Here is a 26,876-nt window from a genome sequence, read left to right on the forward strand (position 1 = left end):
CCGCGGTAGATGCCCCCGGGCTCTCCACCACCTGTCGACCTGTAGATTGTTTATAACAATTTTTTCCCCTTCATCACACCCCTCTCACTGCACCCTCGCACCTCGTGCTCATTAAATCATCATAATCATCGAGTGAAAACATGTAAAAGTGTTCACACATTGTTAGATGACTATCTTATGTCGATAAACTCCGTTGAAAATCGTAAAAAATCGGTGGACTAATGCAGCCGGGGCAAAACGGGATTATGATCAGTGTCTCGAATCGAAAATTTCTCTGGCTATCGAACGAAAATCCCCGGCTCATTGATCCGCTGTGATTTGTTCTTTATCAACACGACTCCCTCCTTTCACGGGTTATCTGGAGCTTAAAGTGCTTAACACGTGTAACTGATAAAGAAAATCATCGAGTTTTTTTTTTTTTTTGGGGAGTGATTAACGTGTCATAAGTGACCCCATTAGGTAGCCGGAAAATTTTCCACTTCGAACCATTGATTTTAAATCGATTTCACCTCACCGCGTCACCAAAAGTCCAAACTTTCCACTCCAAATGACGTCTCCTCGATATTCCACTGACCACTGGGGCAGAATGGAATGCATGACGAGTGTTTGGGATCGGAAATATCCCCAGCTGTCTCGTGAGACCACCCGGGTTTCCCCCCCTTCCCCTCGAGCTTGGGAAATCGAAAATGAAGAGGGATAGAGTCGGCGTTCGATGAAGACACGAATGATCGGGAAGATAGTGAAGATAATTCAGATAAATTTCGATTGTGGCTTTTTTGGTGTTTCGGTGCCCTTTTAGGAGTCATCGGCATCGGAGATTACTGGAGATGGACTTCGTGGGTGATCACTATGTCATAGATAACAGCTATTTCCTAGCCTTGACATAATTTGGTCATTCGAGTTTATTATCTGATGGGAACAGATGATCTCGGTTATGTACATCCGTGTTTACTAGCAATTGGGGAGAGACATCGGGAATTGGGCATTTATATGATCAGTTTCTGACCGGTTGATCTGATGAAGGGGTAATTTAGACAATTGCGAAGAGTTTAGTTACAAAAAATCCAGATGAGATGATCTTATTTCAGAAAAATGTCGTTATCTCGAAGTGCACTGCAGATAATTACGTGAAAATAATCGCAATCGATAGATCGGAAAATTTCCGATCTCTGGGAAAAAAAATAAACCCATTTTGCCCCCATAGATCCTAGTTGAGGTGCAGAAAAGGAATGAGGAGCGTGAAATCGTTTTTTGCCGGTTGTGGAATATTTTGTGGGGCAAAATGGGTTTCTTTGGTGGGGGAGAGTTCGGAAATTTTCCGATCTATCCAATGAGCTGTCGCACAGTCAAGTGTCTTCAACCGTTCCGGAGATATTTGGGTTTTCATGGAATGATGTGACAGGTTCAATAATACCCTGATTAATCTTCATTTAGATATTCATGGGTTATTGCATCTTATCTAATGATTATGATCACAACTGTAGTTACTTAATAAAACGTAAGTGAATAGTACAAAAGGGTTTCACAATGGTTATTTGTGCAATTTCCGGTTGAATCTTCTTATCAAAACACAATTGGCATCTTCAACCATGAGAGACGAATTTATATCTCATTAAGAGATCATTATCTTTCATTTACTTAGAGGCAGTTTGTGGACTAGTGGAGTAGCGAGAATTTTTGGAAAATTAAGTTGTAGGAATTGGGAGCGAAAGCCAATGACTCATTGACAAGGACAAATTCCATTGACAAATTCTTGAAACAACAGTCTCTCGATTATTTTTTATCTCGAGATCGGAGTTTGATTTAATCTATGGATTTTTGGACTTGAATTAATTTTTAAAAATAAGTCGTGTTATTTCCTTATTCCCAGATATAGCAGAAAAACATTTATTAAAAGACGAATTTTTTTGGAATAAACACTGACGGATTTCAAATTTGCAACAAAAATTGTCATCTCAGAGAAAATCAAGATAATTTTCCAGATGAAATTTGAATATTTCAAAATACAACGTTTTGGAATAAATTTGAAAATAAAAAAAATCAACTCTATAATGAAGATCATCTTCTGCTCTATGATAGAGTATCTAGATGATCTAGATAATGAGAGCACATATAGATTCATCTTCATACATTAATATATAATTTTAGATGAAATTTCGCAGGATTGTTTTTTAATTTTTACACATAAACAATCTCCTTTGAAGCTCCTTATCTTTCATCTGTGAAGGAGTCTCAGATAATTCTGGAGTCATTAAACTCCAAGTAATTAGAAAAATGTAAAACACCGGGAAATCGTTCATTGTCACAGCTGATTTACCGTTACAAACGATTTCGTCATTGAAAATCTGCAACAGTCGTTTCTCACACAAGATGATTATCTTGGTAATCTATTAAGGATTCTCCCGGACAATTTCTGAGTCACCGCTGCGCTGACATGAATTTTAAACTGGGAGTCTGGTGATGGTCGCAAGGAAGATGATAATTCACATCACCAACAATATTGTCATTGATAATTATCATAAAAAATTCACTTCCTCCTTTTTTCAGTCTGAATAAGTCCAATGTCGTGACCTTCCTCACTTCAGATTTTTCCTTTCCAGTGACATATTGGCGATATTAGGGAGAGCAATAGTACAGTGTCGTTGCACCATGCCCCTGAGTTTTTTCTATGTCCAAGGTGATTAAAAATCAATAAAATTCTATAACTTCTATTGGGAAATTGAACCCCTCAGGGCAGTGTGCGACACCATTAGATTAGCTAGAAAAAATACTTATTTTCAAATATTTATCATGCCCCACTACTTTTACCATAAATTGTGTGAGCAAAAAAATGACATTATCAATAAAAAAAAATAGCAATAACAATTGGATAACTCGAAAAAATTCACATTCTTCGCAAGTATTTATTGTAGCTGTAAAATGTCATTCCGCAAAAATGAATGAATAACTGTCAATAAAAAAACTGCGAACAATCAAATTTTTTAGACAAGAGCTAAAATTATTTGAATATTTTTTCTAATGAATATCTTTTCTCGTAAAAATATTTTTACGCCAACAAATTGCGGAAATGATAATTTTTAAACGTAAGATATTGAAAAGACTTTCTACAAATAAACAATTAGTGTTAAGAAATTTGGAACAAGGAATGACGCAATTAAAAAAATTATTTGAGCGATCGATCGCTGAAAAATTACGAAAAATCAATTCCTTAATTGAAAATTTCTGAATTATGTGGGAAAACAAAAGTTTATAGAGCTTAATCTTCTTCGAGACTTCTAAATTGACTTCTTAAAGGGGTAAATGGGGTAACCGAACCCTAATGATCAATAATTCTGGGGTTACAAGCGTTTACCTCCCAGAAAACGTTTTAAAAAAATTAACGTCAATTTCCCTGTAACGAGTGATTTCCCTCCCAGAAACTGCTCATCAATTCACGCAAATGCACGAGATAATGTAAACACATTACGCTCTGTCTGGAATGTTTGTCCATAATGTTCAGTTATATTTGCCCGACTGGATAATATAATAAAATCGTAGGTGCTGATGTGTACGTACGTGTGAAGTTGTGTTAAGTATTTCAAGGTAAGAAGTGAGTTATGGCGCATTGTTAATGTGTGGAGTGGCGTTGGCGGGTGGTATATGAATTTGTACGGTAGACGCTGATAGAACAGTTTCATTCCGACTACCGCACCTGTCAGAATGACAAGTTCAGATTGACAGAACACAAGGAACATTTTTTTTTTTCGTTGTTTTAATTTTTTTTTTTTTGAGTTTTGACAAGTTTTTTTGTGAGTGATCGAATCATGTCGAGGGATAATCCAGGATTTGTTGGAAGTGCTGTGAGTATTCATTATATATATTTAATATATTTAATATATTTAATATATTTATATATTTAATTTTATAAAAAAATTTCACCTTTTAAAAATTGTGGAAACAAATTTTGTAGAAGACTCTTCAAAAATGGGAATTATTTTGAAAACGAAGGGGTTTAGAGGGAAAAGTCAAGAGACCTTTTTTGTAGACAATTGAATTGTCAACAAAAAATGTTCTATGATATTTTTTGATAAAAGGGCTCGTTAGGGGATTAACCGCGTTCGAATGAACTGAAACTGTGTTGCAGCCGATATTTTTTTCACCCGAAAAAATCCTAAATAAGTTAATTATTATGCGAAAAAAAATGTAAAAATGTAGAAGACACAAATCCATTGACTTTTATTCTATTGATAAAAATAGAGAATGAACATTTTTTTTGAGATTCATAAACAAAGTTTTACGTAGAAAAAAGGAAAATTACTGTCGGGAATTATCAACCGAATAAATTCCACAGATAAATAAATTAAATAACAGAACCCAATACTTATCCCAATAGTTATCATCCCGTCTAACCTTCAACATTACCTGTCATAACTAACTGAAAAAGTGAACATTAAAATGTAAATGCAACGAACAACCCAAGACATACGTTAAAAAATAATAATTCAAACATCCAAGATTGACGGTCGCACTTGAGCGTTAAACTAATCGTTTTCCTGCTAATTAGATCACACCGGAAGTGCACAGAGGGCCTTGATGCCAACGACAATAATAAACAATAAACGAAATCGAAATTGCACAGGAACGAAAAACAAATTTAAAAGAGAAATATATCAGCGCTATCGATTCTCATTTCTTCTCCCCCATAATCTCTCACGCTCTTGAGATAATAATGCCAATCCGCGACTGAACGAATAAACCATTTGATCGATAATGTTCGGAAGAGTCAAGGAAAACTGATTAATCGAATTCCTTTCAGATATTTTTAATGAAAAATGGAGAAAAAAATTATTCCCGGATAGAAATGAAAGAATAGATGAAAAAAAAAATATTCAAAGGAACAATTTGTTATTGCCAATATTTCTAGGGGTCTCTATAGCCCCCCCTCCCGCCCCGCTCATCAGCCCTGGAGGGGCCTGGCCCCCCTCCCCAATTTTTTACGTATTTCTTCCCGTAAAATACTCTGATCTACATTTTTATTACTATTTTTACGAATTTTCCCAACTCACAGGGGTTCAGCCCCCCCCCTCCCCCCCAACGAATCCAATTTAACCCTTACAAAAGCCCCCTCCAGCTCTAAACACTGTCCCCCCCCCTCTCTAGGGCATAAAAGTTCATAATAAACTTGAAGATTCCATCAACAACAGTTGCAATGGCAATAAAAATTTTTTTCATTGACTTTCCTCGTGCGTGCTAATTTCATTGATAACAGCGGGTGAGTTTACTTAGGGATACAGTGTCTCGTGCGCGTATTAGTCAAGATTAGACGGGTCTACTATTGAGCGAGTGGTGTATATTTATGTTGTGGTAAAAAATTAAAAAATCACTAAAGTAAAATGCACTGACGGAGAATCGAATGATTTGGATGTATGAAATGTTTGTCTGATGTCCACGAAGGTCAATCGCAAGGGTCGCCCTTTAATACCGATGGTTGACCTTCATGTGAGGATCAGTAACGCTTTCCTTGTGTATTTGACCTTTGCGAGACACTCGTGAGGGTGAAATGTCAATATTTATTTTGAAGCAGCTGATCCTTTTTATAATTAACGAGTGAGAAAATGGTTTACAGATTTTCTGAGTGAATGGCGCACGAAAATTGCGAGAGAATTTTTATCTTTTGGGATGTATCCGGGCAAATTGTTTATGTATAAGCCCTCGATGTATTTTATACTCGATAACAAGTTTATGTTTACAACCAACGTTGCATAACATCCAAATGTGTACGGGATTTTCTTCTATTCACTGTCTATATCCGCCGATCCATGCCAAGGACATTGGTCCTGTTTCTAATAATTTTTTACGCTGTTTTTTCAATCCTGTTTCTGTCCATTGAAAACAATTTTTCTTATAAAAACACTGACCGCACAACTGTCCCCATTAACTTGACTCTACTATTTATTCATTTGACAATTAATTTGATTTTATTCCCCACTCGGATTTCTTCCAAAACCAGTTGGAATTCGGGGGTTTGAAAAAACGGGGTGAATTGACCCTCATCAGGGTCAAACGACGGTATTAAATCCTACGGTGCCCGAGCCCCTTGAAATTTCACCCTCGAATGGATCGAGTACAGTCGTCGGAGATTTTGCTTCACTATCTCTTTGAACAATTTATTTCAAAACAGATAATTACAATGATAAGGACAAAAATAATGGGCGCATTAAATGGTATTGCATTACTAGGTACTCTCAAACGTGTGAATGGTGCAGTGGTGGTTGAAGGCCATCCACTCGTTGTATTATGCAGTGAAATCCATAGTACATAAACTGAAATCATTTTTCTCAGTGTGGCACACGTAACGGAGGTGTTCAATTATTTATGAGAATAATGATTACTACTTTTCGAGTTCATTGAATATTGAATTTATTAGTCATTTGAAAGGCAGTAATTGATACTATCAACCGGAAATAGAATTTCTGGAATTTTAAATTGGAGCACTTTGAAAAAAAAAAAATTTTTATTTGAAATTTTTGATTATTTCACTGTTTTTATGTTGCAGGAGAGCTTAGGGGTGAAAGATGGACGATACACTGCCACAAGTAATGAAAAAAGGTGAGAAGATCCGACAGGATAATTTATAAATTGAGAAAATATTTTGGTGAGTGCGGAAAAAGTATTTTTGACACTTGTGGGGAAAGAAAAAATTTCCGCACTATTCGCCTGCAGAAAATTTAATATTTTATGTGGTACGATAAAAAAGAAGTCACCTGGAGTTGAAGCATTGACGTCCTTGACGTACACTGAACACACTCCGTAGGTAAAAAAATACTTTACGCACTCGTGTCAGAATATAAATATATATTTGATCATTCGTTTTCAAATGGGCTAATTTTAATTTGTGAGAAGTTTCTCCGGGTTCTTTTGAGACGTGTTATACTCTCACAAGAAATAAAAAACACTTTGCGCACTAGTGTTAATATCTACTTTACGCACAACTGATGAAAATTTTTTTTTAATCCACAACATGATTTTATTTTTCAGTGAAAAGTCAGCTAAATCTAGTAACGATGTCTTCACAGTTGAACTCAAAAATTGGCCGAGAACGAGTAAAGAGTTTGCGGTAGAATATGATCCGTACGCTAATCGTCAAGTTGCACACCCCACGACGTACGTAAAACCGAGATAATTAACATCAACTTTATCGTTTCCATTAAAAAAAATGACTGAACGGGTGTTTGTATCACTGGAGTTAATTAGTGATATTTTTTTCCAGAACTTGGGATACGTTATTTCACCTATTGAAGGGCAGTTTAGGGACGGGAATTTTAGCGATGCCTCTCGCGTTTTTGCACGCTGGATATGCGGTAGGAATCGTTGGAACAATTATTATTGGATTTCTCTGCACGTACTGCATAAGGCTGTTAATTAGATCGGAGTATGAGCTTTGTAAGAGACGACTAGTGCCGTCACTCACTTATGAGGCAGTTGCCGAGGCGGCGTTGGAAGAGGGGCCAAAGTTCCTCAGGCCAATAGCACCAGCTGTGCCGTAAGTTCAATGATAACAGCATTTTACAAATTAAAAAAAAATCATAATCGCTATTTTCATTTTTCTAATTTTCTCTAAAAAATAAAAACCTGATTTTTTTTCCAATTTATTGAGTCGCTTTTTCAACTCATAAAAAGGAACTAAAGAAAACTCTGCTTAATTCTCAAAAAATATTTTTTGCGATTGACTGATTGATCGATTGGTTGATTAATTGATTGATCGATCCAATTGTGAAAATATAATCCCTGTACTCTTTCAATTCCGCAAATTAAATAAATGATTGTAAGAAAAAATTCCACGATAAATCGTGGGGAATTGATAACCCAGTTCATTAATTAGTGAGTCATTAAAAATCGTCCCTGACTAATGAATAAAATACCTGTGAGGTGATTCACGATAAGTAAAACAATTCCATGTTTCTAGGGATTCTTTCCGTTGAAAGTATGATAATACGTGTGAACAACTATGTCCTTCTCGCACATCAACAGCCTAACAATAACACTCCTAATTATCATTTCACGACACGTTTTTTTTTCCACTTGAACGTTTCAATAATTGGTATTTCTGTATGTTTCTTTCAGACACATTGTTAACATTTTTTTGTTGATTTATCAGCTGGGCACATGCTGCGTGTACGTTGTGTTCATTTCGGAGAATTTAAAGAGTGTGAGTTTATCAACTACTTAACTCGGCTATAATTATTTTTAATTGCAAACAAGTTCGATTTTGAAACCCATAAATAGTGTCATCAGAAAACCGAGAAAATTCTGAATTCAAAACACTGGTCATGACCCGTTGTCTCTCCTCATTAACATTTTGACGTGCAAATGTAAACAAGGGTGACCTTGAGTTTAACTGCAGCGATATCGGGGCATCTTGAGGAGATAACGAGGTCCTTCAACGAAGTTCTGGAGTGAAAATGTTTCTACTTCCAGACGAACGATTTTTAAAGTCCTCGGACTTCTGGAGTTACCGTTCATGAACCTTTTCATCTCCTCATGCGCCGTGAAGTTCTGAATGTAAACAAACATGACCTTGAAATGAACTACCGCAGTATCACAAAATATTAAATTGATGAAGGAGTTCATGACCAGTGCTTCGAACCGGAAATTATCTTGTCAACGAAAATAAGTGATTTTCAGTCTGTTTACTCTAGAAACTCGTAAATTATACCCTTCGTTGTCTTGGAAAATTAGACACCTCATCATTAATGAATGTTTTATGCATCCCCAGGCGATCGATTCGTACGTCGGTGAAATAAAACTCGAGTACTACATGCTCGCAACATTGCTTCCATTGATATTCATCAACTGGATAAGAAACTTGAAGCTGTTGGCGCCATTTTCAACAGTTGCTAACGGAATAACTTTCGTCAGCTTCGGAATTATCCTGTACTTCATTTTCCGGGATCCGATAAGTTTCGAGGGTAAACATGCACTAGGAACTGTACAGGATTTTCCACTTTTCTTCGGAACAGTGTTATTTGCACTCGAGGCTATCGGTGTTGTAAGTAAATTGTCTGAGTGATCACACATTCCATTATAATTATGTTCAAATTAACAAAAATCTTCCTTGACTTGCCCGTAGATGATTCCTCTGGAGAACGAGATGAAAAATCCCAAGAAGTTCATGACACCCTTTGGAGTTCTCAACAGTGGGATGAGTGTTATCATCTTCCTGTACGTCTTCATGGGCCTCTTCGGTTACGTGCGATATGGGTCAGGCGTTAAGGGCAGTCTGACGTTGAATCTTCCTGCTGACGATGTCTCAGCCAAAGTCGTGCAGATTCTCCTCGCACTATCCATCTACGTAACACACGCACTCCAGTGCTATCCCGCCATCGACATTGCGTGGAACGTCTACCTGTCTAAGAGGATTAAGGAGAGAAAGATCATGTGGGAGTACGTTGTAAGGACGACACTAGTCATGGGCACCTGTAAGTACATAATCTACCATTTCGAATTTAATACGATTATCCAGAGGATGGGGAACCACTTCATTCGATAGCCAGGGAAATTTCAGCGGAAGAACTGTCCTTACCGAGCCCTCCAGGACTTTTTCTTCCGGATTCGTCTACCAAAGGGCAAAAATCCCTAGAAAGTCACCGCAATCAGGAAACTTCCCTGGCTATTCCACAGGACTATCTTGGAGCCCCTTTGTCGTAGCACCACATGTGCTAACGTGATCCTGAATAATGTTTATTTATCCGGTTTCAGTTTTCCTGGCAATGGCTGTACCCAGACTGGAGCTCTTCATCTCCCTCTTCGGTGCCCTGTGTCTCTCCGCCCTTGGTCTAGCCTTCCCCGCCATAATCGAGACCTGCACCTTCTGGAGTGTTCAGGACTCCACCCAGAATTGCATAATGGTCGCCAAAAACGGTTCTCTCATACTGTTTGGGCTTCTGGGTCTCGTTGTAGGGACCTACACTAGTCTGAGTAAAATCATCGAGTCATTCTCGTAATTTAAGATAATCATCAGATAAAGGAGAAAAATTATTTTTCTTCACGGCTGTTCAGTCACAATGGAGTCAGGATCATTCCTAAGCAGAGTATTTTTTAAATATGTAATATTTATGACTGTTGTTGAGTGAATTTATGATATGATAAGAGACTATTATTTTTTTATTTAAACTCAACTGTTGATATCAAACAGTTGAATATGTGATGCAGAATGTGACTGGTTCGAAAGATCCTGTGAATGTAAAACTGTATTATATAAGGTAATATAATTTGTCATACGATGTGATTAATGAAATTATGTATATTTGTGACATTTTGTATATAATAGACATGTTTGCGCTTGTTAAAAGAATATTAAACAATTTTTAATGTACAGAAGTATGAAATTCCATGATTTATCATTTCATTAATAACGTAAACAAATGACATGGCATCTAAGTGAGAATGAATTTGCAAAACCTAAGATTCAAATAAAATTTCTACTAATTATTTCTTACGTTGTGTTTACATCGTTAAAACTGAGTGGTAAAAAATAGTAAAATATCCCCGGTGGTTATTTTGGTTTATACCACTTGAGAGCCCGAAAAATTACCCTCTCAAAACACTGGTCATAAACCCCTTTATGCCCGTAACTTACTGAGAAATCGTGGAAGAAGTTTTCAAGGCCAAATTTGCCTAGTTGACCTTCAAGACTATTTTCCCGATATCTGGACAAGCTGAAGAGATAAAAGGGTCGATGAGTAGTGTTTGGAGCTGGAAATTTTCCCGACTATTGATTCAATCTACATTCAAGGATCTACCTCTTCAGGTTCATGAAATAATCATTATATTTCAGTTCGCGTCAGTACCTATCACTCACTGTATATCCACAGTGTTTCTCATCAAAATTCTCTCATTAGCATTCATGAGAATGACTGATGATTTGGTTCACTACAGCATTGGGGGATGCGTAAGAATTTTTCCCTCGATTTTTATCGATTTTCTTTGGTCCAGGATTTTCTTCTCGCTCGTCCTCGATCTTTTGTTATGACAACTCAAATCCAGTATTGCTTGTCACAGCGTACCTCAATTTCTCCCTCAATGTGCTCTTCTTCTGGTAGTTCGGGAGCTTGAGGAGATTGAAGCAAGTTGATGATGTTGGTAGACGATTCTGCGGATCTTTCTTTCGAATGGTGAAAAATCCCCTGATGACGCTTCCTAGAAGAATTAAAAATTGGACAATCTTCCTGTCTTCCTCACTCCAAAGGGACTTGTTCATTACTTAAAGATGAAGTACTCACCGATAGTGTCTCCCGTGTCCTCATCATCACCCACCTCAACACACCTGATAGAGAATGGCGGCTCCAAGTATGCGAAGCCAAGAAGCGGTGACTTTGAACAACTAGTTACAAATTTGAGAAAAAGACCTCGTTCTTCCTCACTGAAATCCTTTTCAAGGATATCCCACAACCAACAAACAACTCGATGGCTGTCGTGAAAACCGCCGTAGTATTGCGTATATTTTCGCAAATCCCGCAGGTCTAGCGGTACGTTATCCCCCGAGATCAGACGTTGTAGCTGTGCAAAATAATAATGATAATCCCAACAGTTCGAGGAGGATTCGTCTAACTTTCGACGAAAGTTTGCAAAAGTTTTTGGTAGGAACCATTAGTTTTTAATTATTTTATCGAATTCTGTTTTTAACTCCTAATCCTCATTTTGTAGAAGAAAACGTGAAAATAAACTAGAAAATCCCTAGATGGCACCAGAAGCCTATAAATTTTATGGATGACCCGAAGACTTCTCGGTGAAAAAGTCAACACAATCATCAGAAAGTAGAATCCATTACTAGAAATTCCCTAAACTTCCTAGAATCTGCAATAATTTGATTAAATAATCCGGAAGTAAATTCCACCGTCAAACTATGGATGTTAACCATCTGGACCACCGCGAGAAATGAAAAAAGACCTAGTGATTTAAGTAAAAAATATACCTAGACACCTACCTCAGGCGTGGAGAACAAAGAAAGCCACTCCGGATTGATGATGCTCTTGAATCCCTTGATGAAAGCAGCCGTTTGGTCCTTAATCTGTCGGTGCATTCTGAAGTGGGCCATATGATGAATGTAATTAATCTTATTAAAATTAGTGACAGGTTGAGCTTTGCCCCCAGGATTGAGTTCATGAGTTACCAATGCTCCCATAACGTCTTCATTCAGGGAGAAGGTGAGCTCGAGCTGTCTGACATCGCTGTTGTAATGCTTGACAAGTGTCAGACTTCTGTACAGATCCCGATCCAAGGAGGCGAGGTCGTCGAGCCAGCTGTACAAGGCGCCACCTGCTTGACCGGAGAATTGGGAAACGAAGAATGATGCAAAGGGAACGTCTACAACAATTCCCTCGTAAACTGCCTTCCCCAGCATCCGGCCAACGAACTCAAACAGCTGAAGATGATTCTCCTGCATGTACGACGTCGGCGAGGGATAAAGACGATTCTCCGTCGTCGCCTTGAAGAGATTCAAGGAAGGATCAAACACGCGTTTGATGGTCTCCTCGAGGAACTCCTTGAAGACGCCATCCTGATCAATGCCAGCTTCGTCGAGTCCCTGCTTATTGACGAATCTGACTCTGATGACACCTTTCAGAGCTTGGGACGGTAGCATCGCCAGCTGACGATAGCCATCCTCAACAATTCTCGATCTGTGAACAGCTATGAGAGTGGAGGGAGGGCTGTTGCAGGCGGATTCGGTCAGTCCAAGAACCGCTTTTTCATCCGCCACGTGCTTTCTGAACAGAACTACACGCTCCGAGTGAGGAATAACGTGAGGCATCTTCGATAGGAGCAGCGCTGCTCCTCTTCGTCCCTTCTCCAGATCCGCCAGAAACCCGGAGACTCGGACTTCCTTCGCCAGCCAGTGTCCCTCGGGGCAAAAGGTCCGTCTGCAGTCCCTCCTGTAGATCACCATCAGCAACGTGTGAAGACTGACGAACAGCGGATTACTGGCTACGGTCCTCACGTCAAAGAGATTCCCCAGTACTCCCTTATACAAAAACTGATTCAGGAAGAAGCCCATCGTCACAAAGTCCTGGAGTTTGAACGGCTCCTGCTGTTCGTACATCTCCATGTCATCGAGAATTGTCACGTAGTGTGTCATGCAGTCGCAGAAGAATATGAGCATCTGGAATTCCAGGGCGGTGCACTTGGGATTCGCTGCGAGATGATCTAGAAATGCTTTTAGTCCGCAGTTTGGTCCGAGTGTGTTGAGGAACAGCCAGAGGTGGTAGAGTATCTTGTCCTGGTAGCACAGCCCTGTCAAGATGTCCAGCTTCAGTTGGGTAAGGGTGTGGAGTGCGGTCTGATATAGTGAGCAGATCAACGCAATTTTCGTCGTCTCCGGGCTGCCGAGCTTCCGCCAATTCTTGGTAGAGTTGTTCCGGTTGCCGCGGGTCTCGAAGAACGCCCGTTTGAAGATGTTGGTGTTGGAGGTGCTCTGATTGTTATCAGTGATGATCACCTCCTTCTCGACGATTTCCGTGAGGCTCTTGCCCATCAGCTGCTGAACAATTCGACCGCTCCAGAGAAGACCCAGTTGGACTTTCGTGTAGCCAATCGCCGAGTGCAGGCGGGGATCCACTGGCTGTGCAAAACAACCCAGCACTGGATGCCAATGGGTCAGATTGCTCTGCTTCGAGACAACGTATTGCTGGCAGGATTGCAACATCTTCGTTACCACGACGGTGAAGGAGGGGAAGTAGAGGTCCTTGAGGAGTTCCTCGGACTCTATCGACGCGAGCTGGGTTAGATTGGCCAGCAGGCAGAGGGCGTAACTACCCTCCAGGGCGTTGAAGATTATTCGGAGATTCTGGTCCGAGTTCAGGAGCTCCAGACTCCGCGGAAACAAACTGTGAGTCACGAACGATCTGATGCACTGAAATTGAGTCGTCTTGTGAGTTGAATCCAACTGGTGGGGTGAGGTAGAGTGGCGTGAGAGGTCAAGACTGGTGGTGATCGTCTTCAGGAACTGATGCGTGAGTTCTGGTAGTGTTCGGGGTGAATTATGGGAGATGGTCAGGATATGGAAAGGAGATGGTGTGGGGACACGTTTGATAGAATAAAACGGACATATATATATTTAACGGATATATATATGTAATTAAGAAAATTCTGCTTTCACTTCTAGTCCGAAAAGTGAAAAAAAACATTCAATAAAAAATATCATATTAAGAAAAATTTTTAAAATTTTAAAATTAATGAAAGAGTTGAGCAAAGAAATCAATGAAATTTTGGGTTTGTTTCGAGTCCAGTTTACCATACGATAAAATTCATGAAACGGAAAATAACCGCACGTGCGCTCCCACAGATGTCGCCACAACTCACTTCCACCGTATGCAGGGAAATATATTTAATATAAATAAATTTAAATCGATAACAATGACTGCTATCAATAAGTTTTTTCAAAATTAAATAAAAGTATTTGAAAAATAAAAATTTATTTAATTTTTATTTTAGAAATCTGACAACAGATTTATTATATCTGATTCATAGCTAATAAATATTGTAAATGAATTTCCGATGAGCAGTAAAAAAAATAAATTTCATCGAGAATACGCCGAATAAATAATAAAAATAGTATGAACAATTTGGAGGGAGTTTCCGAAAATATCGCACATCGAATTCTCATGGTAAGACCGATAAGAAAAAGTCAGAATCTCACAGGTCTTCCATAGCCGTGATGATCTAGTGGTTAGGATTCTACGTTGTGGCCGTAGCCACCCCGGTTCGAATCCGGGTCACGGCAATGTGCAAGGCTGATTTTTTTTTCATTTTAAATCATGAAAAATCATCGGATAACGTGATATTCGGTGTTCATACGTTTTATATCGGTGAATTAAGCTCGGAGAACGGGTTTCTGGAGCTAGAGACTGGAATTATAAGGTTCCCTAGCCGTGATGATCTAGTGGTTATGATTCTACGTTGTGGCCGTAGCTACCCCGGTTCGAATCCGGGTCACGGCAGGCGCCATCAAATTTTTTTTTTGGTTTTTGTTAAAAAAAAAAAATATTCCGAAGGTGGGGGAAGTGTTTCGATTTTTTGGGACGATAATTACAGGACTATTTTGCGGTGTTCGCGGGGGTTAAATTGTGTGAGACCAGTTGTTTCTCCAAATTATGTTATGTCTAGGTGGTTGGGGTAAGACACGAATTGAAATTTAGGTTTATGCAATAAAATTGGAAGATTAGGATTTAATTTGCAATGCAATAGAGTGGTGACGTTGGAGATGTAAAATAAATTTTGAAACTGCCAAAATTGGATCCCATTATTTTTGAGTTACTCACCTCAGGTGCTTGTTCGTTCAGGTGATAAACCAGGGCAGGAACACTGAAGATATTGATGAGGAACAGTGATATGAGTTTATCAGACATCTGGGAAGATATCAGAGGTCTCATTGTGAGGGTGACAGCAGCTGACAGGGCAACAGGTTTCAGGGATATGTTGGTTCTCTCCAAACCCTTCACCAATAATACCTAAAAACAAAAACCAATTCACGAATTAAAATCTTGTTCTTATAATCATGTTTAAGGTGTTTGTCTAAATATCGGAATATTTTCCTAGATAAGTAAATTACAAAAATGACATGAGGGTTGAAGGTAGTGAGATTAAAAGACTAGGAGACTTTTTGGGACTATCTAAAGTCCTTTAGGGAATTATAGAATGTTCTATAATGGTCCAAAATATTTTAGGATGTCCCATAACGGTCCAGAGCGTTCAAAAATATTTTTTAACAGTCTAAAATGTTGCACAGTATTGCGAAGTATTTTACAATTTTCAAAAACATCCTAGAAAGTTTCAGAATATTTTAAACTTCACTATTCACTTCTATAATTTATTAAAAAATTATCTATCACATCTAGTAACAACTGAATAATAAATAATCACCTTCATAACAGGATAAAATCCGTTATTGACTAGATGCCCCATGATATTGGCGCACAACTGCTGCATACCAGCCTTCAATTTCTCCATTCCCTTGACCCTCTGAATGGCCCATGTCCCCGAGGACGTAAAGCTCACGAGTGTGTGGAGCCTCAGTAAAATGGACCGATGATTCCCAATACGTTCAGGCTTTAGATCGTCCAGCCCCAGCATACAGTGCAACAAAACTGTCTTCATCTGGGCGATCCACGTGATGTAGTGCTCCTTGTGGAGGGCCATCCCCACGTACGAGAACTTGGGGTGCTCGGAGTGCAGGGTCTTAGAGAGGTACCTGCAGAGTCTCTCGATGCGAGACTGGTCTCGATTGCGTTTGAAGACGATCAGGAAACGCGAGATGTGCCGGAACACCTGGAGAATGGGCTTGAGCTCAATGGAGCTGTCAGTGGTGGACTCGGTGGGAAAAAAGTCGTCGAAGTCGAGGAGAATTTGCTTTGCGAATTTTCCACGGGAGAGCCAACCACGAACTGCTGCTTGAATTGTCACCACTGCAGTCTCGCGACGCTTCTCGTGGGCACGTCCCTCCCGAGCTGCCTTCGTCTGCTGGAGGAACGAGCCCTTCGGAGACTCCTCTGCTTTGAACATTTTTACTGAAAAATAATTTTTTTTGGATGAAGACAGATGGGAAACCTGGGGGCAGTACAGGCAATACAAATAATTGAGGTGGATTAGGGTAAAATGAACACTTAAAAATGAAAAAAAATTATATATATCGATTTTTTAATTTATAGAGTAGAATGGTGACTTTTTCATGTCATGAAGTATTTTGTGATCCGTTAGTCATGTGATAACTAGGGGCTACCCCAGCATTTGACCTTTTTGGGGCTCCTACTGAGACCTTTCAGTAACGAAATGGTAAAACGAGGTGAGTTGACTCATCTCTGACTCCAGATCTAGAGCAATAACTCCGAAACTAAGAGAGATAGCAAAATTTTTGTCATGACATTTGTCGTAGTACTCAATATCCTCTACAAAAAAGTCATAACACTAATTTTCGTATCTTCCCTAGATATCGAGATATCCATAAAAAACTGTTCAACAGTCAAAAGTAATTTATCTCGTTTCTTCCACTTCGTCACTGATGTTTTCTAGACCATTTGCAGATAAAAAAAATTATTCATTGACTTTTAATTGTCCAATACACAATAGGTGCCATAATTGCACCTGAATGGAATGAAAACTGTGACTGAACACGTCATACTTATCAAATCGATACGTTTAATGATAACCCACAGGTCACTGGGTTCACAATACGCCCATAATTACAAAAAACGAACGCCTCCACAAAAATTATCCATCAACAACAGCTTATTTCGCAATAACTCAAGTCATATCCAACCAACAACAACAGTAAACAAAAAATCTCACCTGATCCCCCCTGAATTTCCTCGACAACAAGTCCAATGTCCCCTCAATAACCTCAATTCACCTTCGAAATTCTCGCACCCACACCATCCCCACACTCGTTAACCTCCAAAATCACTTGATCATACGATAAAAAACATTGAAAATTCTTACTGAATTGACAAAAACAGAGACAGATGATCCAAGCCAGTGGATTATGGTCTTATGCCCTCAAATTTTGCTGCCCCCTCCTGCTGTGATAAACAATAATAATACTTCCAGCTCTACTGAACACTCTCAACACTTCTCAAAAAAATCAGGAGACAGCGGCCAATTGAGTTGCCATTTTGTTTCAATCACGTGAGTGTTAATTTTATTTTCTAGAACTAAAAACTCTCGACTGCATTCTCCATTTGACAGTACACTATAGCCGCCATTGTTGTCTGTTGAGCGAGTGGGGGAAGTAAACAATGAACTCTTGTTCCAATCCTATTTACCCGTTAATTTTCTTCATCATCTGACTACAATTGACTGACGGTCGGTAATGGCAATCCCTTCATGTTCAGCAGTCACTTTAACATTTTTTTTATTAGTAAAAGTGATTTTGAATTGTTTTAAATCATCAAATAGCTAATGAATCCACATTATTATTAATAATATTACTTCATTCTTGCTGTCAACATGTATTTAACGATTGGTGCTAGGGAAGTGAATGGGTGATATTATGTGTCATATGTCAATCACCTAAACAAACATTAAAATTCACTCAATTAATATTATCCCCTTCAAATCCCCCGCCTCAAAATGGTGTCGCTGGTATTTCCATAGTCTGTGTCCGCCTTAATCTCCCCAAGACTGCCCCCAAAAACTTGACACAATAAATCTTCAAAAATTCTCCCCTCAATTTTCAAAAATCCTGTCCCTCAAAAAATCCCTCAATCACCGTCACCTCCTCTCAAATCTCCCGCCTGATAATGGCGTCGCTAGTGTTGTCGTTGCGCTTGCGTATTAATAAACTCAAGCCTCCCCCTTGGGAAACCTCTGCATCGGCTGTCGCCGAGCCAGTGGCAGTGGCCATTGAGCCTCGAGTGTGTGAAGACGCTGTGTGGCGTTAACCCTGTTAACGTATTTTTTGTTCCACAAAAATAATATATTAAAGAGTAATCCCTCCTCTCGACACGCGCCTGTGCCACCCACACCCCCGAGCGGCCCTCCCCTGTAAAAATAGTCCCACGCGTGTGTGCCCCACACCCTCCCTCCCTCCCTTCGCCCCGCAAAAGCGTGAAAAAAACCTCTCCCCCTGACTACGTCTAAACAAAGAAGAAAGAGAGAGAGAAAAACTATTCGTGAAGACAAAGACGATTTATCTAAAAAAAAAAATCTGTGATTTTGTGACAAAGGATAGAAAAAAAAAGTGATTATTACAGTGTGTGTCATTGCAATTACGTTGTGTAATTGAGAACTGGCGTCATAAAGCACAAGGGGATAGAGTAGAAGAGGGCTTACAGTGTCAATCAACGTCCGCCCCCCTCGTGAAGCTCAAAAAGCGACATTTTTTCACTGTAAACTGAAGACAAATGAAATTTTGAGAGAGAAAAAAAAATCACTAGACCTTGTACGTGCGTCTTAACATGTCACACCATTGTTCACAGAGTTGACCTAACCTCAAGAACACCAGGGAGTTGATAAAATAATCTCTCCATCCCCCAAAATTCGATTATCAACGTTAAAATCCCCAGATCTGGCGATCTAGTTTATTTTTACGTTTTCTAGTGATTTTATTGTTGTAAATGGTTTATCGGTTGTCAGTACAATTGGATAGTGCTGATGTTGGTATTGAACTGTGAGAAAAGTGGAGTATCGATTGGGAAGTTTTAATTTTTGGGCCTTATCGTGGAAACTTTGGGGATTATACGGATTTTTTTTTGAGGTTTAAGAGTGGTTTTCGTCGTTTTATTGGGGGTAAGGGGGTTTATTAAGGGGTAATAACCATTGATGGCAGTAGTGGGGCCTAGCCGGCACTCCCGGGTGTCCATGAGTGTGTCCATGTCGCTTATGCAGGGGGGTGGGGCCGGTACAACTGGCGGGGGATCAACTGGGACTCATCCTGGACAAGCTGTACTTGCGGCTGCGGCTGCTGCTGCCGCTGCTGCTGCAGCACAAACGCCACAGAATTATTATCATCCAGCTGCACCAGCACCACCACCACCACCGCCAACTCAGGATCCTGTTCAACCGGACAGGCCCATTGGGTATGGGGCCTTTGGGGTAGTCTGGTGAGTTATTTATTTTTTTTTTAAGTTCATCCCTTGATTTTATCATCTGTGTGGAGATTGGGGGTAGCAAGGTTGGAAATGAGGACAGGAGAATTTTTTTTGGGACCCCAATAAAAGTTAGGGGCGATTGAAAAGAAAAATATTCTTGATTTCTGTTGGGCGAGCTTCGGGTGCTTTTGAATTGTACCTTCCGGTTTCTCTATTTGTGTGCAGTAAATTTGGATGAATGGATTTGGAAATGAGCCCAGGAGGAAATTTTACGGGCCCCAAAAACTGGCTGATTCCCATTTTTAAAGAAAATTGTTGTTTTGCATGAGTTTTGGTTTATTTTAATTCTTTCTAGTTCATTGATTTGGGGACATTTCAAGGAATAATATTGGAATGGACCCACAAGGTAATTGACCAGGCCCAAATACTGATTGAAATCTATTTTTAATTTGGAAAATTTGAAACTTTCTTTTCTCGATGAGTTCTGATTTTTTTGATGACTTTCTGCTTTATTGACTGTGTCAGCGACATGTGAGAGAACAGTAGTGAACATGGCACGAGAAAAAAAAATTTGGGACCTAAAATAGGTTCAGGGGTTCATTGTTAGGAGGACATTTTTTTTCTGAAAATGGAATTCTCACGAATGTTTGGAATCCCCTCGTGCCCTGGGTATTGAATGGCCCCATTTTCAGCTCCCAATATTATTTTTCAAAACCGGTTTTTACGAAAATGGAAAAACGAAATTTAACAGTCTCGAAGTTAAATAAATTCAAAATTCGAACCCAACCAACCAACCAAATACTCCCCTCTCCCTCTCTCTCTCTCTCTCTCTCTCTCTCTCAGTCTCTCCTCAGAACATTACCGCCGATTTCGAAAGAATGATTTTTCAAAACTTGAAGTTTCCTCTGTCAATTTCACTGACATCATGCAGATCGTCAACACCATTCAATCCTCACCACACCAACAAAATTCTACCTGGCCCAAAGACCTCATCCTCAGGTACCCAATTCTCGGGAAAATGCCCCTGTACACAACTCAGAAAACCCTGCAACTAAATCCTGAACGGTTTATTGCAACACCCGCAACAATTGCAGTACTTGAAACGGCATTATAAAGGGTCTTTATTGTTCCTAAAATTGAAAAAAAAATTTTTTTCTTTAATTAATAGAAGGAAAAGAGGTGATTCTTGGGTAGACAACAAAGGCCAAAGGATAGATATATGAATCGACAGGGCATTCACTCCCCAGACGGTAAAGTTCCCCTCCCCCATCCTAACCGAATAGTTGTGGAGGGGAGAGTGAACAGATTCGGTTCTGCAGGGGGAGGGGGGGGGGTCAAATGTGCCTCTGAGTGGTGATCCCGGCCGATACTCCGATCTTCAAAGAACAATCGATTATTATGATATTTTTTTTTTTGAAATTTGAAAACGAGATTTTTTGGCGGGAAAAATATTTTCAAATTTGGCCGACACTCCCATTCCGAAAAGACGATAGTTCCGACTTTTCCAAATATTATATTAGATTCGATACTGTTCTGATTGCGATGTTTCTCTTTAAAATTTGAATTTGATTTTATTTGATTTTTTTTTTCGCGGGAAAAATATTTTGAAAATTGGCCCCAGGAATTTTTGTAATTATTAATTAGATTTTTATTTATTAATCCATAGTCCATGACGCTTTGGTACGGATTTTTACTGATACCATTTTACCCCAGTGAATTATTTGACGAGGGTTATGGAACTTTTTTTTGAAATGAAGACTCTGGGGGTGGTTTACTCAGTGGCACTGGGATTGAGGCTGGAATTGTTGAGAGGGTGGAAAGCCCGCGTGAACGACAGCTGCGCGGTCACCTGCCCCGGCAGCTGGCACGCCACGAAGTGAACCAATGAAAAATCCCATGGGGCCCACACAGACGGCATTGGTCAAATGGGGGAGGCGAAATGGAAGAGAAAAAGAAAAATTGATCATGTGGGAAATACTTGAAACATCAGTATTTGTTGTATTTTTTTTTTAAAACATTATTATTTTATTGTTGGGAATGGTGAACGTTCCGGAAGACGGCATTTCTGGTGAAAGCGTCGGTAGTTTAGGCGAGACAAATCGACGTCCGCTGAGAGGAAAGCGAAAGACGGGGAGAAGATAAATTTCTGGAGTTTTTCTATTTTCATCGTTGTGGGTCTTAAGTTGTACCGGAAGTCGTGTGCCATTGGGGGGAATTTTTGGGGAATTTCGTGCCCTCTAAAAAGAGTTTTTAGTCGAGAAGATCGAAGGAACGAGTGCTGAGATATGAAGCTTTAATTGATTTTAATCAGGTTTAATTCAATCGTTTCGGTGGAAATCACTTCTGATACATGTGATTTTTATTGGAAAGAGGATTGCTGGCACGCAACGATTACATAGTGATAATTTGATTTTCCTTATCAAATCTCTAAACATGCATGATTAATGATTGTTAATCTTGATTAATCGTTCGTTGTTGTCAATCTGTTGTATTCAATCATTTCCTCAACGGCGTGAGTGAGAAATAATTTATTCAGTTGTTTCCTTCTGTAAGGAATGTCTTGTTACAAGATGCAATCCGATAATTAGTCTCCGAAATGAGCGTTAATTGATTTTAATCACTTTTTAAGAGAAATCACTTGAACTTAATTTAGATGAGGCACTCCTAGAGGGAATTCCCCCTCTTTAAATGACAGGATACCATCGATTCCAGATCATAGAACTCCGGGAAACAGCATTAATCGATGTTAACCTTTTTTAACCATTTTTTCTTTCGCTAATAACTCGAGAACGGCTGACCCCAATAAGGCCATCATATTGTGTTTTTCAGCGGAAATTTCCCTGGCTTTCCAAAGCCCACATCAGAAAATTTTATTTCCACGAATCCATTGCCTCAAGTTATCATTAATTGTCATTAACACCCGACGTTCAAAACAAACATCGATCGTTTTTTTACGGACTTTGAAAATGATTCAAACCACTTTGTCAACCAATCCTCGACACACACTTCCATCAAACTTTTCGACATAAAAACTTCAATCAAAAGATCACCATGTTTATTCTTTATCAACTCTCTCCCCCATCCCAACATTCTTATCTACTTCACAATGCCCGGTTAATCTTTTTTATCTCGGGATGTTCCGTTCCTTTGTCTTTAACATTCACCCAGTGATTCATCCTGCGGGTTTTCCCACAAAGAACAGTTTCTAAAAAACCCAAAATTTCAATTTCGGCGGGAAAACGGGGGATTTCCCGTTTAATAGACCCGCAATTTTCCAATTTCCAATCCTGGTCACGAGCCTATTTTGCCCCAGTCCTTTTTCCTCAGATGGAAAAGCGATCCGACGACTTTTATGGAGTTGCCTGAGGTCGTCCTTTTGAGTTTTCCATTTCAAATTTTCTGGACTATCGATTGACATGTTTCCACCAACCCTCGATAATTTTTCAAAATGGCGTCAAGTTGAATGTTTGGTAGAGCTGATGCGATGATCGTTGAATATCGTAGTATAAGTGAATTATCATTCTGCCATTTTGTTAGTGACTGGTATTCAAATCTCAAAGTAAAAGCGCGGAATCGATGGGAGTGAAGAAAAAAAAAATGGTAAATTTGCGCGAGCTTCGAAGAGGATCAGGGTCGTTAAAAAATCGAGTCAGGAGAGTTAGTATATATACCTGGAGGCGATAAACTCACCTGGGCAATATAGTCTGTCGTTTTGTGGTAGAGTTGAGAGAGTAGTGGTTTCTGCACGTGATGAATAAGGATAACAATATATTCAGTGAGAAGAGCACCTGGCGATTGCGCAGGTAGCAAAGTTTTCTTTTGTCCATTGGTTGCACTGATCCTTCTACATTTTTCGAAGCTCCAGCAATTCCTTTTCATCCGATGAGCACAAAAGAAGATGAAAATTCTATCATATTTCAACGAAACACGACATTTTCAACATTTCTGTTTGAATTTGCCGCGCAATTTCGGAAACCTGGAGCCGCCATTTTGAAGAGCAGAAATATTCAGTTACGTTGGGAGGGCAATCATTCGGGATTTCATTCGGGACGACAGACATCCAGATATTTGAGATGAAGGGCTTCGACTCGCAAGCTCGATTCGATATATATCGAACACCGGCGACACACAATCGATTGTCCGGTAGCTAATGCGACATAAATATTGCGATTGTTCTCTTGAAGAAGGAAATCGCGAGTTTTTCGCACAATTTGGGATTTTTATTTAACTATTATCGAGTTCGATAGATCGAGATGATCCAGATGTTGGGTAGAAGGTGTCAGACACCTGAGAGGGTGGGGTAGGACTCGTGCTCGATGTTTCTCGGTCGCCAGGTGTGTGTCAGGTGGGATAAAAAAAGGTTTACCCCCCCGAAGAAAACGACAGGATGTGGTTCGAAAATTGTTCGAAGACAAAAGGGAGACAAGTTATTCACTCTTTTCTTATTTATCCATTGTGATTTTTTTTTTTTTTTTTTTTATGAAATGGGAAATGTCAGACCACAGGGGATTTCACGTATTCTTGGGTGTCTCTGGTGGTTGGGTCTGAAAATGTTAGGAAATTTATTCAGTTGGCTATCGTGTGGTTGAATATTACCCGAAACTAGGGCGTTTTGAGGTGGGACGAGTCGAATGCGAGTGCTATAATGGGACTAGTCTAAAAACACTTTTCTCGCGCGTATCGAACACTTTGTCGACAAACTATGTGTGTAAAGTGGTCCTTTACGTACGCTCCCCCCACCCACCGGTGCGATAGCATCGAAAGTGATATTTTCCATCAAAATCTCTTTTTCTTTATTGAATCCGAGAAGTCGCCATTTTTTATTGACAGCGTCCGTAAAGTTGATCAATAAAACTTTCCATAAATTTAAAAAACTCAACAAATAGTCCTGTACTCAAAAGACTGCGTACGAGGACTGAAAAGCTTTCGTGCGGCAGCAAAAACTGTTTTTCTGACCGAAGCATAAAAAGTCGTTTTATCACATCCGAAAAATCCTATTTTTTTTTTCGGACAGTTCAGGAGACTCATGTGAAGCTTTCGATTTTCTCCAAATCCATCCATGGGAATCCATCCATGAATTTCCATGAGAAAAGGGATGATAAATATTCTGAAAATGGCTGGAGTCAGAAAAGAGGATTTTACGGACTCGTAAAGCCAATTGTCTCGTGAATGTTTCGATGTAGAAGAGATGAAAAAAAAAAATTGTAATGGAACCGAGGATAACTAGAGACTCTTCCAAACTCAGACTGGACTAGACGAGGTTCTCACTCTTTCCCTCCAGTTGACAACTGGAATCGAACTCAATCCAAGGCCTCGAGCCATAAGTGGTACGGTAAAAGGGAAAACGGAATGATGTTTATAGTTGAGACATTAATTCTCAATACTCTCAATATTTGTCACGATAGGACGACAACAAAATTGTCAGACGGATGAACGCGGAAATTCACGATGTCGCATGAAGAAATTCTGATGTAAGAGAACAAATATATTGTTATTATTTCGTTTGTTTATTTTTATTATCTGACCTGAATACTGTTACCATGAATTTCACGTCAATTGGACATACCTCGAGATCAGCATTTCACCGTTGACCGACGTCAACAGACCTACAACTGTCAATTCACCAGACAAAATCAGTCATTAAATCATCGACATCACTTGAAATCGGGAGAAAAAAAAAATTGAAATCACTTTACCTTGGAAGAAATAGAACTTTAAAACCCTTAAAGTCTTTTAACATCGAGGATTCCCGGAGAATCAATTGACACGACTTTTAAGTCAGAGGAAATAAGCGATCATTGTGTCATGATTTTTTAATAGGATTAAACCCTCGTGATCCTCGATTTTTTTGCAAATTACCACTTCTGAAAATCCTGACCTCTGGGAACTTTCGAGGCATGAACCAAGGTCAACTGGGCCTAGAAAGTTAGTCTGTCTCGCATTCCGCCAAGTTTCGCCTGTGCCGTAGACTGCTTTTGGATGTCCGACTGACCTGGGTGAATGACGCATAGACGAAAACCAAGTTTCTGTGCCAATATTTCACCGAATTTGTTAATTTTTCGTTGGGTGGGAATCCAGATGTCCCAGGAGTTAATCGATGACCGTGAATGTTTTATGGAGTCGCTGGAAGAGTGAGACTTCTCACTGATACGAACTGACAGTGATTGATTCTTCAATTACGGTGGATTCAGTAATTTTTGGAAAAAATGTGTTCTGCAGACAATTGCAGACGTCGGGGTAATTTATTTACAAGTTGAATAGGGGACATCAGTGGCTCGGTAATACTTGGATGGAGAATTTAACGGCCTCCAAAATGATTTTTTATTCGTTGGAATTGGTTCAGTAGATCCGAAGATATCAAGTGTTAATCGGCTTTAATCAATTTTAACCGCACTTCGGGAAGAACTAGTCAAGTTCATGTAGATTACAGACTACTTCACGCAGATTCAGGTTGAGACGTTGAAAATAATGCAGTGATCTTGAGATTCGGATAATTAAGCGCTGAGACTTGCAGTATTAACCAGAATTAATCATTCCTAATCGATTTTAATCATCTTCCAAATCGAAATCATGATTTCAGACCGAAGGAGACTCTCTTCTCTCCATAATTCCCCCTTAATCACCGCATTGAAATCAGTAGATTCTCCCACATGAACCCTTAACGACTTTTAATCATTAATAATCATTTTAAATTTCCTTCATAACTCCCCAACGGTTCAACCGAATACCATCGTCATGGTGAGTTTTTCAGCTGAAATTTCCCCGACTATGTACTGCCGAGACAACAATGAAATTCTACACATGAACCTTATTAATATCGATTAATCCTCCATTAATCCACATGACCTTCAACATTAATTTCATTTTTTCTTTGTACACCGCTGGCTAGTCTCCCTCACAGTCTAAATGACCCCCAAAAAATTGAAAATACCTTCATCAGTCAGTCTCCCCTCAATTTCCACGTGGAAGCTACATTTTGAAGATCCGTAAACTCAAGTTTTCCCAATATGATAAAGTACTTCAGAATTTCACTCAAGTCATGAAACAAACAGGTATCCCCGATATATTCAACCGTTGGCTATTGTTCCTATGGAACCATTCGACCCATGTACCTGAAACAAAAAGGAGGCGAGGGGCGGGGGGGGGGGGGGCGTGAAATGGTGAGAGGGTGGAGGTGAGGTAGGGATACCCTGCGTAACAACAAGAGAGGAGTCATATCAGTATTCAGTCGGTGGTAGGTGCGATCGATAGCATCTCGTAATGCCTTTCCCCCAAAACTCGTGAAACAACCAAACTCCAACCATCAAGGCCTTTGGT

At 39.5% G+C, this 26,876-nt stretch overlaps 3 protein-coding genes and 2 non-coding genes across 11 annotated transcripts in view; 4 read left to right on the forward strand and 1 right to left on the reverse strand.

The window, feature by feature from the left end:
- Nucleotides 1–3,643: 3,643 nt before the first annotated feature.
- Nucleotides 3,644–10,359, forward strand: LOC135165875 (proton-coupled amino acid transporter-like protein CG1139). Its single transcript, XM_064127635.1, has 8 exons — nucleotides 3,644–3,839; nucleotides 6,536–6,588; nucleotides 7,018–7,143; nucleotides 7,250–7,522; nucleotides 8,104–8,188; nucleotides 8,756–9,028; nucleotides 9,110–9,458; nucleotides 9,739–10,359. Exons 1-8 carry the CDS (start codon nucleotides 3,804–3,806, stop codon nucleotides 9,981–9,983), a joined length of 1,440 nt encoding a protein of 479 aa, XP_063983705.1. The 5' UTR covers nucleotides 3,644–3,803; the 3' UTR covers nucleotides 9,984–10,359.
- LOC135165874 (ubiquitin-protein ligase E3B) lies at nucleotides 10,265–17,756 on the reverse strand. Of its 3 annotated transcripts, none has more exons than XM_064127634.1 (6): nucleotides 17,470–17,754; nucleotides 15,898–16,541; nucleotides 15,297–15,485; nucleotides 11,966–13,888; nucleotides 11,262–11,538; nucleotides 10,265–11,178 (listed from the first exon to the last, which is right to left on the reverse strand). In XM_064127634.1, the coding sequence occupies exons 2-6, from the start codon at nucleotides 16,534–16,536 to the stop codon at nucleotides 11,006–11,008; spliced, it is 3,201 nt and encodes a 1,066-aa protein (XP_063983704.1). In that variant the 5' UTR covers nucleotides 16,537–16,541; nucleotides 17,470–17,754; the 3' UTR covers nucleotides 10,265–11,005. The 3 variants fall into 3 exon arrangements, 2 of the variants coding, with proteins under 2 accessions (XP_063983704.1, XP_063983703.1); XM_064127633.1 differs by having other exon boundaries at nucleotides 17,320–17,754; XR_010299589.1 differs by lacking the exon at nucleotides 10,265–11,178 and having other exon boundaries at nucleotides 11,399–11,538; nucleotides 11,966–12,062; nucleotides 12,152–13,888; nucleotides 17,320–17,756.
- Trnah-gug (transfer RNA histidin (anticodon GUG)) lies at nucleotides 14,687–14,758 on the forward strand. The gene has a single exon. It is a non-coding gene; the product is annotated as a tRNA-His (tRNA).
- On the forward strand, nucleotides 14,904–14,975 carry Trnah-gug (transfer RNA histidin (anticodon GUG)). Its single transcript has one exon. It is a non-coding gene; the product is annotated as a tRNA-His (tRNA).
- Nucleotides 17,757–18,348: 592 nt separating the features above from the next.
- The window catches only part of LOC135165876 (serine/threonine-protein kinase NLK), a 35,028-nt gene continuing 26,500 nt past the window's right edge, over nucleotides 18,349–26,876 (forward strand). For 3 of the 5 annotated variants that reach the window (XM_064127639.1, XM_064127636.1, XM_064127637.1), the window contains exon 1: nucleotides 18,349–19,571. In XM_064127639.1, coding sequence (XP_063983709.1) covers nucleotides 19,291–19,571 — 281 coding nt within the window. In that variant the 5' untranslated portion in view covers nucleotides 18,349–19,290. The remainder of the gene's footprint in view (nucleotides 19,572–26,876) is intronic. The other 2 variants (XR_010299590.1, XR_010299591.1) reach the window with 1 other exon arrangement.

This window comes from Diachasmimorpha longicaudata, chromosome 9 (genome assembly GCF_034640455.1).
Source record: "Diachasmimorpha longicaudata isolate KC_UGA_2023 chromosome 9, iyDiaLong2, whole genome shotgun sequence".
Taxonomy (NCBI): domain Eukaryota; kingdom Metazoa; phylum Arthropoda; class Insecta; order Hymenoptera; family Braconidae; genus Diachasmimorpha; species Diachasmimorpha longicaudata.